The 15,742-nt window shown below is 31.8% G+C and overlaps 1 protein-coding gene and 1 long non-coding RNA gene across 6 annotated transcripts in view; one reads left to right on the plus strand and one right to left on the minus strand.

The window, feature by feature from the left end:
- The window catches only part of LOC146997368 (uncharacterized), a 369,770-nt gene that overhangs the window by 114,857 nt on the left and 239,171 nt on the right, over window positions 1–15,742 (minus strand). The gene's annotated exons all lie outside the window — the stretch shown is intronic.
- LOC118200599 (ATP-dependent translocase ABCB1-like) overlaps window positions 1–15,742 on the plus strand; it is a 123,794-nt gene that overhangs the window by 44,028 nt on the left and 64,024 nt on the right. For 2 of the 3 annotated variants that reach the window (XM_035372560.2, XM_035372561.2), the window contains exons 2-3: window positions 12,725–12,785; window positions 13,698–13,861. In XM_035372560.2, the coding sequence (XP_035228451.2) occupies window positions 12,725–12,785; window positions 13,698–13,861 (225 nt within the window). Of the gene's footprint in view, window positions 1–12,343; window positions 12,397–12,724; window positions 12,786–13,697; window positions 13,862–15,742 lie in introns of those variants that run through there. The other variant, XM_085817494.1, reaches the window with a different exon arrangement.

The following is a 15,742-nucleotide window of genomic DNA, read 5'->3' on the forward strand; positions in this document are numbered from 1 at the left end:
TTGCTCTGCGAAGATTTTTCAGAAATGAGCAAATTTGTTTAGAGTTATGTCTGTTGTTTTAGAATAACATTTAAAGACGAACAAATTTCTCCATGAAAATGCTTAAGTTAAACTAAAATCGGAACTGAGAGATTCAATTTTAAAAATCTATTTCATATTTCCTTTAATTGATTTAACTCTAAATGCTATAAGATTAGCAAAAGATTAAAGAATTTCAAAAGTCCTGTTAAAGTAATTAATATTTATCGTGTCTTTATATTACTATGTATACGTTATCGCTAAAGTGCGAAAGTCGTTAATGTGCACATTACCTAGCTAATATGCAGATTAACCGATATGCTCCGCTAAAGTGGCGAATCAAGAGTTTTCTCATTTTTATCTAGGTTAATGAGCCCATTAACGGCTTCTTATCGTTGAAGTTCAAAAGTTTCTCTCTCTCATTTCCTTTCCCTCTCCCTCCACTTTACGCATTACTTACTAGGCACTGGCTAGTCTGCATATTGCCTACTAGGCGCTCGTTGAACTAAAAATAAGATCTTTGTGAAACAACAGCAACGCGATTCTTCCGAGTTACATAGCAACTGGATTTTGCGACAAGCACAACTATTTTTGGTACATTTAGATTTTCAGTAACATTTTCTGAAACCCTGCCCGATCAACAGTTCAAAAATGCAAGTAGCGGCTGTTTTAAGCATTCAGAATCGTGCTGTTGTTCCAGCAAAGATCATACTTTCATTTTAACGAGTGCCTAGTAGGTAATGCTCAGATTTTTTTTTTTTTTTTCCAATGGCGGGCGCTTGCCTATGCCGTCATCGGCCACTCCTAAGGCCAGATGTGGTGGTCTGTTTATTATGGAGGCATCTAATAGGTGGGACACTTATGCCTCCTATGAAGGGACAGACAGTTTTTACATCCATGCCTTCTCCGAGATTCGACCCCGGGCTCTTCGGTATCGCAGTCAGGCTCTCCTAACCACTATACCATCAGGGCGGTGGTAATGCTCAGATAATGTAGGTAATTTGAAGAAATGAAACAATTTTACGCTCTTCAACGAATCACCCTAGTTAATCTGCAGAATAAATGATTTCTGCACTTTAGCGGTAATATATGTAATAAATAATTTTATGCAAAACTGTTAAATAAATCCATATTATCATATTTTAGAAAATCTGAAAAAAAAGTTATGATGGATTAAATTAAGTAAAAAATAAAATAGAGTGACAGAAAATGTTAGCCATTCTTAATTCCTACAGTGTTTAACAAAAAAGAATGTTTAATGAAAATTAGTTTACTTCATAATAGTACAAAATTTAAGAGGATTAAGTGCAAACTATGCTATCATTTGCTCTGCAAATAACTAATCGTCCTGCTCAGTTATGAAGATTATTATAATCTTTAAGTGCTCTTTGAAAGTATATAGCTTGCTAAGTCACTAATTCAAAGTTTGGAAATTGAAGAAATCGGCAATGCTCTCGTCTGGAATCGAACTTCGGACCTTCCCAATAAGCTTCAGACGTGCTTCCAGTTACACCACGAAGGCATGCGGAAAGGAGGGATAGAAAGCCTTAAAAAGGATACCTTAAAAGCTCATACGTAATCTTTACCCTCCTCAGTTTTAGTTTTGGTTTCGCGGAATTTTTCTTATCTCGTGTTAAATTATGAAGTGTATAAATAAAGAGTTTTTCCTCTTCTGTCAAAATGAGTGATTTTCCTGCAGTTTATGCGAACTTAGTTGGTAATAGCAAATCGTAATTAAAAAACATTTATTGCGCTATAGACTGAATAATGGTGTCACACACTTCATTTTCTGTTTATCATTTCGTAGAAAACATAGAAGAACGTGTTGATAATTGCGTTATACAAGATATGAAACCGCAAACTCCCACCCGCTTCATGGAGAACCAGTTCATTTTACAAAGAATTTCAAAAAGGAATTCAGTTTCTCCACGTGCAGACAGGGAGTAAAAAATTATTCATTTTTTTAAGTCGATGTTAATTTCTTCAGTTTCGGAAAAGAGGTTTAATTTCATTTCGTAGGCTTATTATGAGATAGAAATATGTGTGTATATATGTATACATAATTTTCCATCTTAAAAAAATTATCTCTGCATTAAATTTGCATAAAACTACGAGCTAAAGTTAGGGTTAAAAACTTCGATTTTTAGAAAGATAAGTTTCTTTATAGGTTAGGGTTATCAGGGACGCATAAGAATTAACTATAATGCACTAGCTCATTTCACGAAAATCCATAGATTTCTGCTTTAAGGACATATTCTCATCCCTGACAGTACATTAGAATAAAGCTTCAAACACGAAAAAGAGTTTTCTTATATACAGGAATACTAGTGTTTTGTGCTGAATAGCAACATGCCTGCTCTTGAAAACCAAACTAAACATAAGTTTAAGCTGATATAAAGAAAAAAAACTAAATTTAATTAAATATTCTGATCCTGAATGTACTTTGCTGAAAGTTTCGGCATTTCAAGAATCAGACTTCATCTCTGTACCAAACCCTATTTCAAGTTTTTTTTTTTATTTTTTTTTATTGTGTGTGTGTGTGTGTGTGTGGAGGAACCCTTAAAACACTTTTCAAATCTCGTGGAAGACGCTGTAATATATTATGTTTACTGCGAACATTTATTTGATATTTTCTGCAATCAACAAATTAAGTTATAATATCGCAAAAAATCATTATTTTCTTTTACATAAATTTATTCTTTGGATATTTTCTTTTTCTTCAGTTAAAGTAACATGCTAATTAACGATTATTAAGAGATGTCAAAGCAACACGAATCAGGTTGATTTTCAAAATTTGCAGAATTAGTTTCAAAAGTTTAAATATAAAATCCTTTGAAACTAGTCCTGCAATTTTTTTGAAAATTACGCTGATTTTAATTGCTTTAGCATCTTCAATAGTCTTCTTTGTTTGTTAAGAAGTTATTAGTTGTTAATTTCTAGTAAAGAATACTCTTTGTGAGCTACTTCAGTTTGTGTAATAAAGAGATTCCAGGAACTTACCCAAAATAATAACTATGAAATTTGATCTAATATGATTAACTTGATATTGATATGTCACCTGAATTGGAAAGTAACAGCGTTTACGATTTTTTCTGTAAGAGATTTGGATGTAAAAAAATTGCTGTAAAATCTTCTCAGCGATTATCAAAAATAATTTTTTGAAATTTTAAAACCTTTCATTTGCAAGGAAGGCGGTAGTGCTATCTTATAGCGTATTGCAATCTCTTTCAAAGGACCACCAGAGGCCGAACGGTATAGTCGCTGAACAGTTCGGACCTGGGTTCGATTCCAGGCAAACGGGCTGACTGCATGGACGTTTTCGTTGTTTCCCGCATGTGTAATAGGCATACAAGCCAGTTTCTCTTAGAAAGTCCTCTGAAAAGACATCCCTTAGGCAGCGCTTAGGTATAAATTCTCGCATTAAAAAAAAACCTAGAGGAATTTTTCTATTTTTGGGTGGGGAAAGGACAACATGATCGATAAAAAGTATTCTGAATGTGTTCCTCTGACTGGAAGCTACGGTCAACGAAGTAGGAAACTTTAAAAATGCCCATCATTCCTTCTAAACGTCCTACATATAAAGCAAGGGAAAAATCTCTTCATTGCGAAGTATTTAATGAAACTGAGATTCCAAATTCCTGATTCCCTGGTTAAGTAAACCCCCGTTAAGAATTTTATTTGCTAAAATCTGACCACGCAACAACTTAGATTTTTTTGGTAGTTGTTAAAATATGTTATAAATGGTAACTTATTTTCAGACGAAAAGAAATCTAAATGCAACTTTTGCTATGCCCGTGAAATTTAAGGAACTGCCCGAAATCTTCGAAGAAAGATTAAGAAAAAGATGGAATTGAAAACCAAGAAAAGGAAAATTTCTTACTTTGCCAAAAAATTCATCAAAAAATGATTCTAAATTGATAAACAGGGAATCCAGATTGCAAAGAAAAATGGCGAATATAGTATTACTTCGAACTTTTCATTGTTTTCAAAATTTTTCAAACTTCTAATGTATGAATTTTCTCGCAGCACATTTTTGAGATCATTGGAGTAATATAATGGACTTTCTAAACTCTTTTAAAATCACTCATTGTTAAAGGATAAGGATAAGGAACGGGGGACGTGGGCACTATGCCTCTACCATACGGTTAATTAGTATAGCACCACGTCCACCATGGTCTAGAGAACCCTTAGAATAACGCTAATTCAAATACGTGAGTACATAATTGAAAATGAATGATTGATTACAAACAATTGTGGTATACCTTGGCAGTAAAATTGTTGCATTTGTGACTTCTAACAAGTGATATATCATTATACTTAATACATGGCACAGCGCGAAGATAAACTCCTGAGGAGAAGTCAAACATATAACTATAGAGAGATTATAATACGATAAAAATGCGGTTCAGTATGATAAAAATCCAGTATAGGATGGCAAAAATACTGTAGTTTACAGCAGATTACAGTAATGATGAATACAAAGGTATGGACTAATATGTTTGCAGTAAAATTACATTGAAAATATTATGCCAGTTAAAAATAAATGTACATATGACATGATACAGTTTAGAATAGTTTAAAATGCACATTATAAATCCATTAATTAATGAACAAATGATGGACAGAAGCAATGCAAGGCAGTAATGCAAAGCATAAATCTCTTATAAATACTATGTTGAATATAATTGCATGTGTATTGATGATATTTTGTTACAAAACATTTTAGATATTTGTATGAAATGCCTAATAAAAAATATTAATACAAAAGATGTGGTAAGACTGTATGATACAATAAGTAAATACATAGAAGTATACTATAGAATATTATAACAGATTGTATATATTAGGTAATGAAGTATAGTTGTGCAGAAGTCATATATGCCGATTCGTATGGAGCTTATATGCAGAATAAAGTTCTACGATGGTTGACATAAATCCAAGTTTAAAGAAGAGAGATTATCAATGAAAGGCTCTAATGTGCGAATTAAGTGACGTGGCTTTATCAAGAATTTGGAAAAGGCTTGCCGATTGGTGCCAGGAAAAGGAATGTGCAGTTCTGCTGTCAAAGGACAAGTTGTGACGTGACTCAATGTTATAACACGTTATTTCTTTAACAGTGTTTAAATTATTAAAAGCCCAGACGTTATAGTGGTTAGAGGAGTCTGACTGCGATACCAAAGGGCTCGGGTTCGAATCCCGGAGAAGGCATGGATGTAAAATTGTCTGTTCCTTCTTAGGAGAAAACAGTGGCCGCCTATTAGGTGTCTCCACAATAAAATGTCTACCATTTCTGGCCTTAGTAGTGGCGAATGCCGTTATATAGGCAAGTGCCCGCCATTTGTAATATATATATGTAAGATAAAAATGTATGAATCAGAATTATAATATAACTATCAACATTAATTCTTCCTCTCTACTCTAAAATCGTAATAACTTATCTACATTGCGTCATTCAGATTAATCATGCGATCTTACGTAACCGTTAATACCAGATGCCTCTTGACAACCAATCACCGAATTGTAAACCAAAACTTTTCTCTTCGCGTGCTTCCATCTTGCATAACTACGCACTTCAGCTTTTGCCCTCTACTCTCCTAAGATGTAATTTCGCTGGTTTGCTTTCCTTCTCAATTATATCAAAAATGTAATGTTCTTGAATAGGCATAACTAGAGTGCCAAGGTGATTGTGGCCACAAATATCAATTGGAAATAAAAATGGAATTAAAACTGCTTCGACTGCCAAGTTCTTTAGATATTAACAAGTTAGCATTACTAGCATACTGCGCAATCAAAATCTTCTTCAATATGGGTCTAATCAAGCATCTACAGTGTTCCGTCCTTTCCTTTGCTTTTATCATGACAATAAAGCCGGTAAGGATAGTTTCCTGCAGCCTGAAACCTCAATGGAAAATTTAATTCAGCTCTTCAAATCATCGTTTTGTGATAAATCCAAGATAATGTGAAAGAAGTGAATCATCAAGTTTGTTTTTTCAGTGTGTAAAAAGATAACAGATCATTCTTCTGCTGTGGTGTTTTGCAAGTGCTTCAAAAAAATAATCACGCGTAGTGTTTACAGATTGAAAGTAATCTCTCGATAAATTGAGAAGTTCGAATGCCTAGTGAAAAGGAAATCATCAGTGAATTACGGTTTAGGAATTAAGCATTACAGCAGGTTCAAGGTCGATCTGAGTTAGTGTTTGCAAGCATGTGCGACAGAAAATTATTTGCACTTCCGCTTTTTCAACAGCTCAAAAATTATAACATTCGTGTGAATTTAGCTCAGGAACTAAATTATTTAATGTGCTGCGGATTCTATAGTTTTCATTTCAACTTTGGTTAAAATTTCTGCAATTTGTTTTGAGAAAATCTGAAATTCTTGTTCATTAATTTTTCTAATTTTTCATTATTATGTGTGAGCAAATTAAGTAACGAAATTTAAGCTACTTAAATTATTCATAGGGAAGGATATTAAGATTAGTTTTTATGTTTTTGAAATTTTGTTGAGAATTTTGAATACGAATTTTATAACTATTCTAAAAATGAAGTTGGTGTAAAAAATAAGTGAAATTATTACAGATACGTAATATGAAATTATGGTAAATGCATGTTAAATTTATGGGTGATTGTATGTTAAGCATAGTGTATGTCGAGGGAGTACTGGGTTCCTAAAACAGAGGCCTGTAATTACCTCTGTACAGTTGTTCCTTTTACCCTCTTCATGCAAGATAATGTTGGAGGCTCTCATTTTATGAATGCATGTAAATTTTTTATATTATTATTATTATTATTATTATATTTTTTTATTATGGAATGTATTAGTGCAGTTCTCAAAGGCCAGTTACCTTAATGCAAGGAACGGAGGCTCTTTTCAAGTAACTGCCTAGACACCCTGGCCACCAGTGCAGAGAACACACTGGTTAGCTCAAGAGGACAGCCCTATTGATGGATATGTTTGTTTAGAAGTATTGCGAGGCTTCCAGTTTGGTAAAATCAGGGGTTTAATCCTAGTATCCGGTGCACACGGGATTTGGCTACTTTTGGCGACTTTATGATGAGCAGTAAAAACGAGACATATACAATGTAGTCAACGGGTCATTCAAGATATATAGTATAGTGTATATACTATGTATATACACACATAGTATATTTAGACGTTCTTCGGATAATTTTTGGTGTTGGTGATAATTTTCAAAATCGCGCCAAGGCTGCACCGTATACTAGGATTTTACAAATCAGGAATTGTAAATGAAAGATGATAACGGTGAAACCATAAATTCTGAAAATCTTAATCCTATTATTTATGATGTTAAAGTATAATTTATCAGTATGGATATAAGTATCATAAATATTTATGTGCATTACATTTAATTATAAGTAATGATTATGTAAAAGTTTATTTTGTGATATTCTGTGATATCAAGAACCTTCCCTGAAGAATTATGATTATGTGAACTCTCAAACAAAAAGACTTTTGGACTGAAATGCTGAAAAATGCAATAAGACTCTAAAAATTAAAAATTTATTTAAAAAATTGATGTTTATAAATAATACTTTACAGGATCAAAATTTTATTATTTATTTATATTTTTTAAATTTGCTTGTGCTTTAACTCTTTTTCTTTAAAAAGGCTTCTCTGTCGCTACGCCTTTTTCTTTTTTGAAGGGGGGAATATGTAAGATAAAAATGTATGAATCAGAATTATAATATAACTATAAGCATTAATTCTTCCTCTCTATTCTAAAATCGTAATAACTTATCTGCATTGCGTCATTCAGATTAATCATGCGATCTTACGTAACCGTTAATACCAGGTGCCTCTTGACAACCAATCACTGAATTGTAAACCAAAACTTTTCTCTTCGCGTGCTTCCATCTTGCATAACTACGCACTTCAGCTTTTGCCCTCTACTCTGCTAAGATGTAATTTCGCTGGCTTGCTTTCCTTCTCAATTATATCAAAAATGTAAATGTTCTTGAATAGGCATAACTAGAGTGCCAAGTGAATTGTGGCCACAAATATCAGCTGGAAATAAAAATGGAATTAAAACTGCCTCGACTGCCAAGTTCTTTAAATACTACGCAATCAAAATTCTTCTTTAATGTGGATCTAAGCACGCATTTGCAGTGTTCCGTCTTTTCCTTTCCTTGTGCTTTTAATATTACATATATATATATATTACAAATGGTATATTTCAAATAATATATATATTATATATATTTTACAAACTGCAGAAATATATTGCGTTTAAATATATTTCTGTAGTTTGATGATCAGCTAATGCAGACAGAAATTCGTCTTTGAATCATGTGAAATGGGTTTGGTGTTCCGTTCACTTGTGTCGGTGGTTAAGCATTATCACTTCATAACAGCTCCTAAGAATTCCAAATGTATATTGTACTGACAAGAAATGCAGCAGATCAAATACTTTGGACGACCTGCTGTGATAATTTTCCTTTCATAGAATAAAAAAACAAAACTAAATTCGCTTAGTCGTTGTTAAATACTCTCGTCACTACAGCATCCAGGTCGCAGTATATCCAGATAGGTCAAAAACACTCTTTATTAGCTTACGTGAGTAATAATTGCCAATAAATCTCTTATAATAAATGATCCTTCGAACATTTCTATTTTTCAAATTTATTTTCATTTAATTCAAATATCTTTTGTGAATTTTTTAATGTTGTTTGCTCGCTATAGCGTAACATACACATCTTCTTTGCTTGAGTGCGAAATAAAATTCGAATCTTCAAATTATATGTATGATAAATATTGGATATAGTTTTAAACTCTTACTAGATGACGACACTGAAGTAAAGAAGCGTGTAATACTGCTGAAATTGTGCGTGAAGTTTTCCCAATATTTTATCAGTATAGCTCTATGTGTATACAATTTTCCATGTATCTGACAATTACGACAGATGGTATCGGAGTCAAGTCGGCAAACAATTGCTCCACATTGTGAACCATTAAAAGACGCTAATTGTGAATCATTAAAAGATAAGGTATTAGTTTAGGCACATGTTTGTTTATTTTGAAATTATTTCCCGATTTAGATTGTAGTTTGCATTTTTTATTTGCATGATTTTGAGAGTCTTGAAATTTAAAAAGGCCGTCTACACATCGTTCCTGTTCATCAGAAAAAAAAAAACTGAAAGCTTTAAGATATTATATTACGCCCAAAGTGGTCTTTTGTTTTTCATACATGCACTTTCGAAAGCCGTTACAAGAGCATTTGGGCTAGCGCCCATTTGAATTAAAAATATTTGAAAAAAGCATATCTTTAAAATTTCCGATTGAGAGTCTTGCCGGCTGGAGATTAAAATGTTTTTTTCTATACAGTGTTGCGACTGTTTGCTTTAAAATCGTTGAGCTTTTTTTTATCAAAAATTTAAAAATATGGAATAGATAATAAAAGCAAGTTCATATTCAAAATTCGGGCTTCCAGATTCTCATATTCGGTGGAGGACAACCTTATTCAAAAGTTGATGTCGTTTTTTGACAAAGCGAGAAACACACATAACAATGCAAACTCTTAATCATTTAATTTCTTTAAATATAATACAGGGTGATATTGGTGGCAACAGTTTGAAAAGTCATTTGACTCAAAGTTCCGTTTCGAGACTAATAGCCCTTCTGGCTAACGCCTGTTTGGGCTAAAAAAAAGAAAAGGGGGTAGAGAAAATAAGAAAACAACATCCTCTTTTCACAAACAAAACGTTTGCAACGCATTTTTAACTAACACGGCTCAATATATTTGAATTAAATAAGATTTTCATGCCCTTGCATTAAATCTCAGTTTCAGACAAGGAGATTTACTAAAAATTGTGAAACTGAATGAATAACAAGGAAGCTAAGAGGAATTAATTCATAACAACAGAAAATTCATTCACAACTCTGATTCTAAGAAATATTTATATAAGCATATTTCAGAAGTCGTTTTTCGTCTATCTGAACCTGTTTTTGTAGCAAAGAAACATTTCTGAGACCACATTTGATTTTAAAATTAAAATCTCAGAAATTTTATATACAATTCTAGAGTCAGCAAAATTCTATGTGGAAAAGAAACATAATTAACATTCCTTTGTTTAATAAGCTATAAAACTCAAAGCCTCATCTCAAGGTTGAAAAATTTTAGAAGACAGGGAACGAATTTGGGAATGTAAAGTCAACGATCAAAGCCAAAGTGAAATACTCGTAGATATCTAGGGCTTACTTGAGTAAAAAAAAATTGAAATCATTTAAGTTCAATAACAGATTATCTTAGCAATTCTGGTTATGACAATTCGAGCATTAAATACATACAAATATTTAAATTTACACAGTTTTATACAAAATCCTTAAAATGTCAAAAAATAATTTTTTAGTTATCACAATATTCTTTGTCATGTCTGAATAAAAATGTAGTAGACGAATCTTCTAGTCAAAGGGAAAAAAGCGGTCAAAGAGATATTCAAAATAGATTGAATATAAAATCCTCATATTAAGCCATTTCTATTCTATTAATTATCATTTTCCACGAAATGCCGTTAATGTCCTAATACCATTCATGTATATTCACCCTATAAGATATCTCTCCTGCCTTCCTAGCGTGCCTTCGAGGTGTAGTGGTTCAGCACACTGGGCGCGTATTCCCGAGGTCCGCGGTTCGATTTCCAGTGAAGGCGTTGCTAATTTTTCATCTCTCGGGCCTCCAAAAAATCCTAATGAATAGTGGCGCCCGATTTAAAAGGGTGGTCGATGATGATTTCTCCCCACCCGGGATTTGAGGATTAGGTCCCCTAAAAATCTCGGTCGCCCTTTAAAAAGGGGAAGTAATATAAGGTATTTTTCTCGCATTCTTGGCATGGTGGTCTGCACGCTGGGCCGGTATTCCAGAGGTCCGTGGTTCGATTCCCGGCGAAGGCGTAGCTAATTTTTCATCTTGCCTGGTTCCAAAAAAAAATCCTAATGTCTCTACAGTGGCACCCGAACTGAAAGGGTGTTGGATGATGATTATCCTCACCCAAGATTTGGCGATAGGGTCCCCTAAAAACCCCAATCGTCCTTTAAAAGGGGGAGTATATAAGGTATTTCTCACGCTTTCTTAGCGTGCCTTCGTGGTGTAGTGGTTCTGCACGCTGGGGCGGTATTCCAGAGGTCCGTAGTTCGATTCCTGAGGAAGGCAATTGCTCATTTTTGATCTTGTCTGCTTCCAAAAAATACCTAATGTCTCTGCAACCCCACAGTTTTATTTTTAGGAACACGATAATATAATGAATGATAGTTAAAAACTTATTTTGAGCTTTTCTGGCCGTTTTACTAATACTGTGTAATTCTGTTTTAGTCCATATAATCTACTATATATGGAAAAGAAAGAACTTCATCATTTTCGAAGTATGAAAATTATTCTTTTTAATCCATTTATTTACGAAGAACCTTGATGTCATTTCTTATCGATGTTTTATGATATATCGATTAGCATTACATAAATTTTATATAAATTTCTATTTGATTTAGATAATCCACTTTATTGACTCATGGAGCTACTAAGAATGGAGGATTTAATTTTCGATTTATTTTTAGAGCGAGCACAGCGAAATACTAATACTATGTGAAAAACAATTATCTTTTAGAAGAATAGCTATGAGTTCAAAGTTGAAAAAAATATATCTAAAAGGCGCTGTGGTTGTACGAAACGCCTACTACATGCAATTCTAGAGCTATAAATTCATCATTGTGGGTAACTGCACTATTATTAAAAATGAATGATTTTAAAAAATCATCAAAATTTCAAATGCTAATTTAGAAATTATGAGAAACTTTTATTTGGAAGATTATTTCTCGATCTTTTGGATAGTTTAAAAGTAAAAATTGTGTGATGGCAGTTAAACAAGGATATGTGACAAACATTCAACAAGAAATAAAAAAATGTAATTTTAAACGTATGTATCGAATTAAATTCGCATTACAAATGTGTTATAAATGCGTACTGAGGAAAATTGCAAGAAATCAGGTAGATGGAACGGGATTAACATTCTTTTTCCAAATAAGATGCAACTACACAAACAAAATCAAAAAACTAAACAGAAGAATCAAGCTAAATATACAATAATGTAAATAGCTCATACTTGAAAGTTTTTATCATAGTTATTATTTAAATGCGATTAATTGTTTTTACGAGAAAAATTATATATTTATGAGTACATCAGTTATTACCAACGAACGAATAATTTTAATGATATTGCTCTCTTTTATTACCTTCCCACCATTGGAATAATATATTACATCATATCCGCAGCGCATTTTCCTGACGCTGTGATTTCCTTAGTTGGTGTTTGTTTACATCCTGTGTGAGGACAGATGCGTAACATCAAAAATCTCTCCTTCGAGAAAACTGAGTACGAAATTAGCAATTTTTATCTTCTATTACCTGAAATTTAGCGTTGGATTTTAAAAGAATGAATTGTTTTAAATTTGATTTTGTAATCATTCAATATATTAGTTTTATTTCGTTATTTTTGTGTACCTGTTGTTTAGATAATTGAATGTTATTAATGTTTGCCGTTTTCGAACCCTAGTTATTGAACATGAAAGTTTTTTGAAACAGCTTGTAACTTTAAATAATAATAAGTGTTTAAAGAGTTAAATGGTATTTTGAGATATTGTTAAATGATGGTAATATCGATGAATAATATGCTAATTTCATATTTTTAAAAATATCTTTAGGGCAGCTAAAGTGGAGGATGAAGCTGAATCAGAAATTCCACCAATCGGATTCTTCAGCTTGGTTAGTACATGATTCCATTTTTATTCTTTTATGATTTCATTCCGTTTATTTTATAAAAGTCTTTCAGTAGAAATGAAATATATGTAATGAATAAATCTTGTTTTAAACGTCTTATTATAAGTTGTATTTAATGTTAATAAAATAAAAGAACTTCAAATGAAGAGTAGCAGTATTTCAATAATTAAATTCTACAAATAATTACTTCGTATATTTGATAATAGAAGGTCGTAGCGGGAAAAAACACATACAATGCATATTATTTTAATCTTTCAGTTTTGAATTTTTCACACAATGTGGCAACACGTGATATCATTTGTTATACTTTAACTATTGCTAAAATAACATATTCTCGTTTTCCAAAATTAATAGAACAAAAACCCCTCATTGTTAATACTTGAATATCCCTAAAAGTACGGTTTATGACGAAAATAAAGTACTTAAAAGGTATATCAAAATGCAAACTTCCAATGTATCTTACATAAGTACTTCTGATTAAAACAGTATATTTCATCTCCTACGTTATGATCAACTTCGAAATATTGAAGAAATTTAAGTTCGGTAACACTTATATACTAATTAAATTTTATGCTCAATTTAATAGTGGATTCCTGAAATTCTGTGTTTTATGCCTGCAGAGCATTCTCTTCCAGAATCATCTGAACTGCTTTCACTTTCTGAGGTACTAGTAATAAATAGTATGTATAGACTGTTCGTGTCCTGAACTATATAAATGGGTGTATTTCTGTACTAATGGCATTTCTAGAAGAAATATATTTTAATATACACTTTAGTCTTTTAAAATTATCATTGTATGCAATGGACCATTTTTCTGCTGATTTTAGCTCTTCAATAATAATTTTTGTGTTTATATTTTCTGAAATTCAGAGTAATATACTTATTTTAATCTTTCAGTTCCGTTACTCGAGTGCCTGTGATAAAATGCTATTAATCTTTGCTACTATAATTGCAACGGTTTCTGGAGCATCTATGCCAGCAATCATGATTATTTTTGGAAAAATAATCGATAAACTGATCGACTTTGATGCATCTAATAGAAACTATACAAATGTCACTATGTAAGTAACTTTTTGCTTTGTTGTTCTGTAATCGTATCTTGAATCCTGAACCATTTTTTAAGATTTTTAGCATGTGAGCTATAAAATTTTGTATTAGAAATGCTTCACAAAATCTGCCTTCAATGATATTATTAATTTAAGATTTTGTAAGATTTTGATATTATTAATTTAAGATTTGTATTTTGTAAAATATTTAGTTAAACCTAGCATTTCAAGTATTTTTGAATGACTACGAATTTCACTTCGAGATGTTTTAGAGGTAATTTGTGACAGGATTCACCACATTTTCTAACTTTCATCTTTCGAAATTACATTTTAATCATCCAAATATTTTTAATTAATTTTAATTCTGCAATTTAATTAAATTATTCAATTTTTAATGAAATAAAAATTATCTATTAAATATATAAGAAATTAAATATACGTTTTGAAATCTAATTAAATAATTGCTTAAGGAATAAATAAATTTCGGTTTACTGTTTCCTCAGCAATACAAAATATCTGTATAGATTAAAATATTTATTTCAAATTTGAACTCCTTCTGCTGCTAATATAAAAAAGCCCAAATTATCCAGACACGGAAACCATTTACCCAAATATTTGCTTCTTTATAAAATGAAAAAAAATTAAATGTGTTGTTTTATAGAGTCCTGTATACTTTAATATAAAAAAGCCCAAATTATCCAGACACGGAAACCATTTACCCAAATATTTGCTTCTTTATAAAATGAAAAAAAATTAAATGTGTTGTTTTATAGAGTCCTGTATACTTTGGTAGCATAAACTCACGGGCTCTAGGAAGACAGTAGAGGAATTACCCTCGTATCCTTAACTGTAGGTAGACATAGTCAGAGGAAGGGCGTAAATAGCCCTTTCATTGATCAAAAAGAAAATAACAGTTGACACCACTGGGTTTAGATAAGCCAACATTTTTGGCGTAACTTAAACAAGTATTAAGCTAATGGCTCACAGGTTAACGTAAACACTCGGGAAGTCTCTGGCTCATAGAAGCCGGCGACACAAGCTTAATGGCTAGAATCATTCGACGGCACAGAATCAAATCACTATTTATTCACGGTAACAACGTGGCCTTTTAAGTAGGCAGAACACGCTCGAATTGCGAAAACTTCGCTTTTAAATAGAACTTCTTTCTCCTTTAACTTGAATAAACGCGAGCTATCTAACTTACGTTCTGACATAAAAGGCGTGGGTAAAAATGAAAGCGACAAGAAAGTTGCTTTATCTCAAAATTAACTATTAGTCAAAATAATTAAATAAATCATCACAGGTTATTTGCTTATATTTTTAAACTCATACAGAAAAATTAATATACGTCGCAATACTTAATTTTAGGAAGTTCTTAAATTAATTTGTATAAATACTGTTAAAAATGAAACACGATTTCTTTTTTTTTTCCAAGTAAAAGGCTACCCCTTTAAATTTTTTTAAAGTACAATAAAATATAATTTTTAGTAGAATAAAAAGAAGAGAAAGGTTTTATGTTTGGCTTCAGAACCTTGGTAAATAAAAAGCATTTCGGATCTTTTTTTTCTCTTAAAACAGAAACAGGTTTCGTGTTTCCAGGTCAATGAGAAATAATTATATTTTTTAATTTTGTCAAAAGAAGTGAGTTCTGTACTTCATTTTAAGAAAAGAAAATTGGTCTGTATAATGAATGAGTTAATCCAACGCCTTGGACGTTTTGAAACGTGTGAAAAGTTTTTGATCTCAGCTAGTTTAGATATTTTGAATTCTATAGTATTTTTCTAGACACTTAGAATGTTAAAGGTAGTAGTAACAAAAATTGTGCAATAAACTATCAGAAAATACTAGCAGCTTCATTTAAAACTAGGTTGTGAATATATAAACTGAAATTTCACT

The sequence above is a fragment of the Stegodyphus dumicola genome, chromosome 5 (assembly GCF_044657685.1).
Source record: "Stegodyphus dumicola isolate Sdum_Otavi_A_Nest chromosome 5, ASM4465768v1".
In the NCBI taxonomy this organism is placed as follows: Eukaryota; Metazoa; Arthropoda; class Arachnida; order Araneae; family Eresidae; genus Stegodyphus; species Stegodyphus dumicola.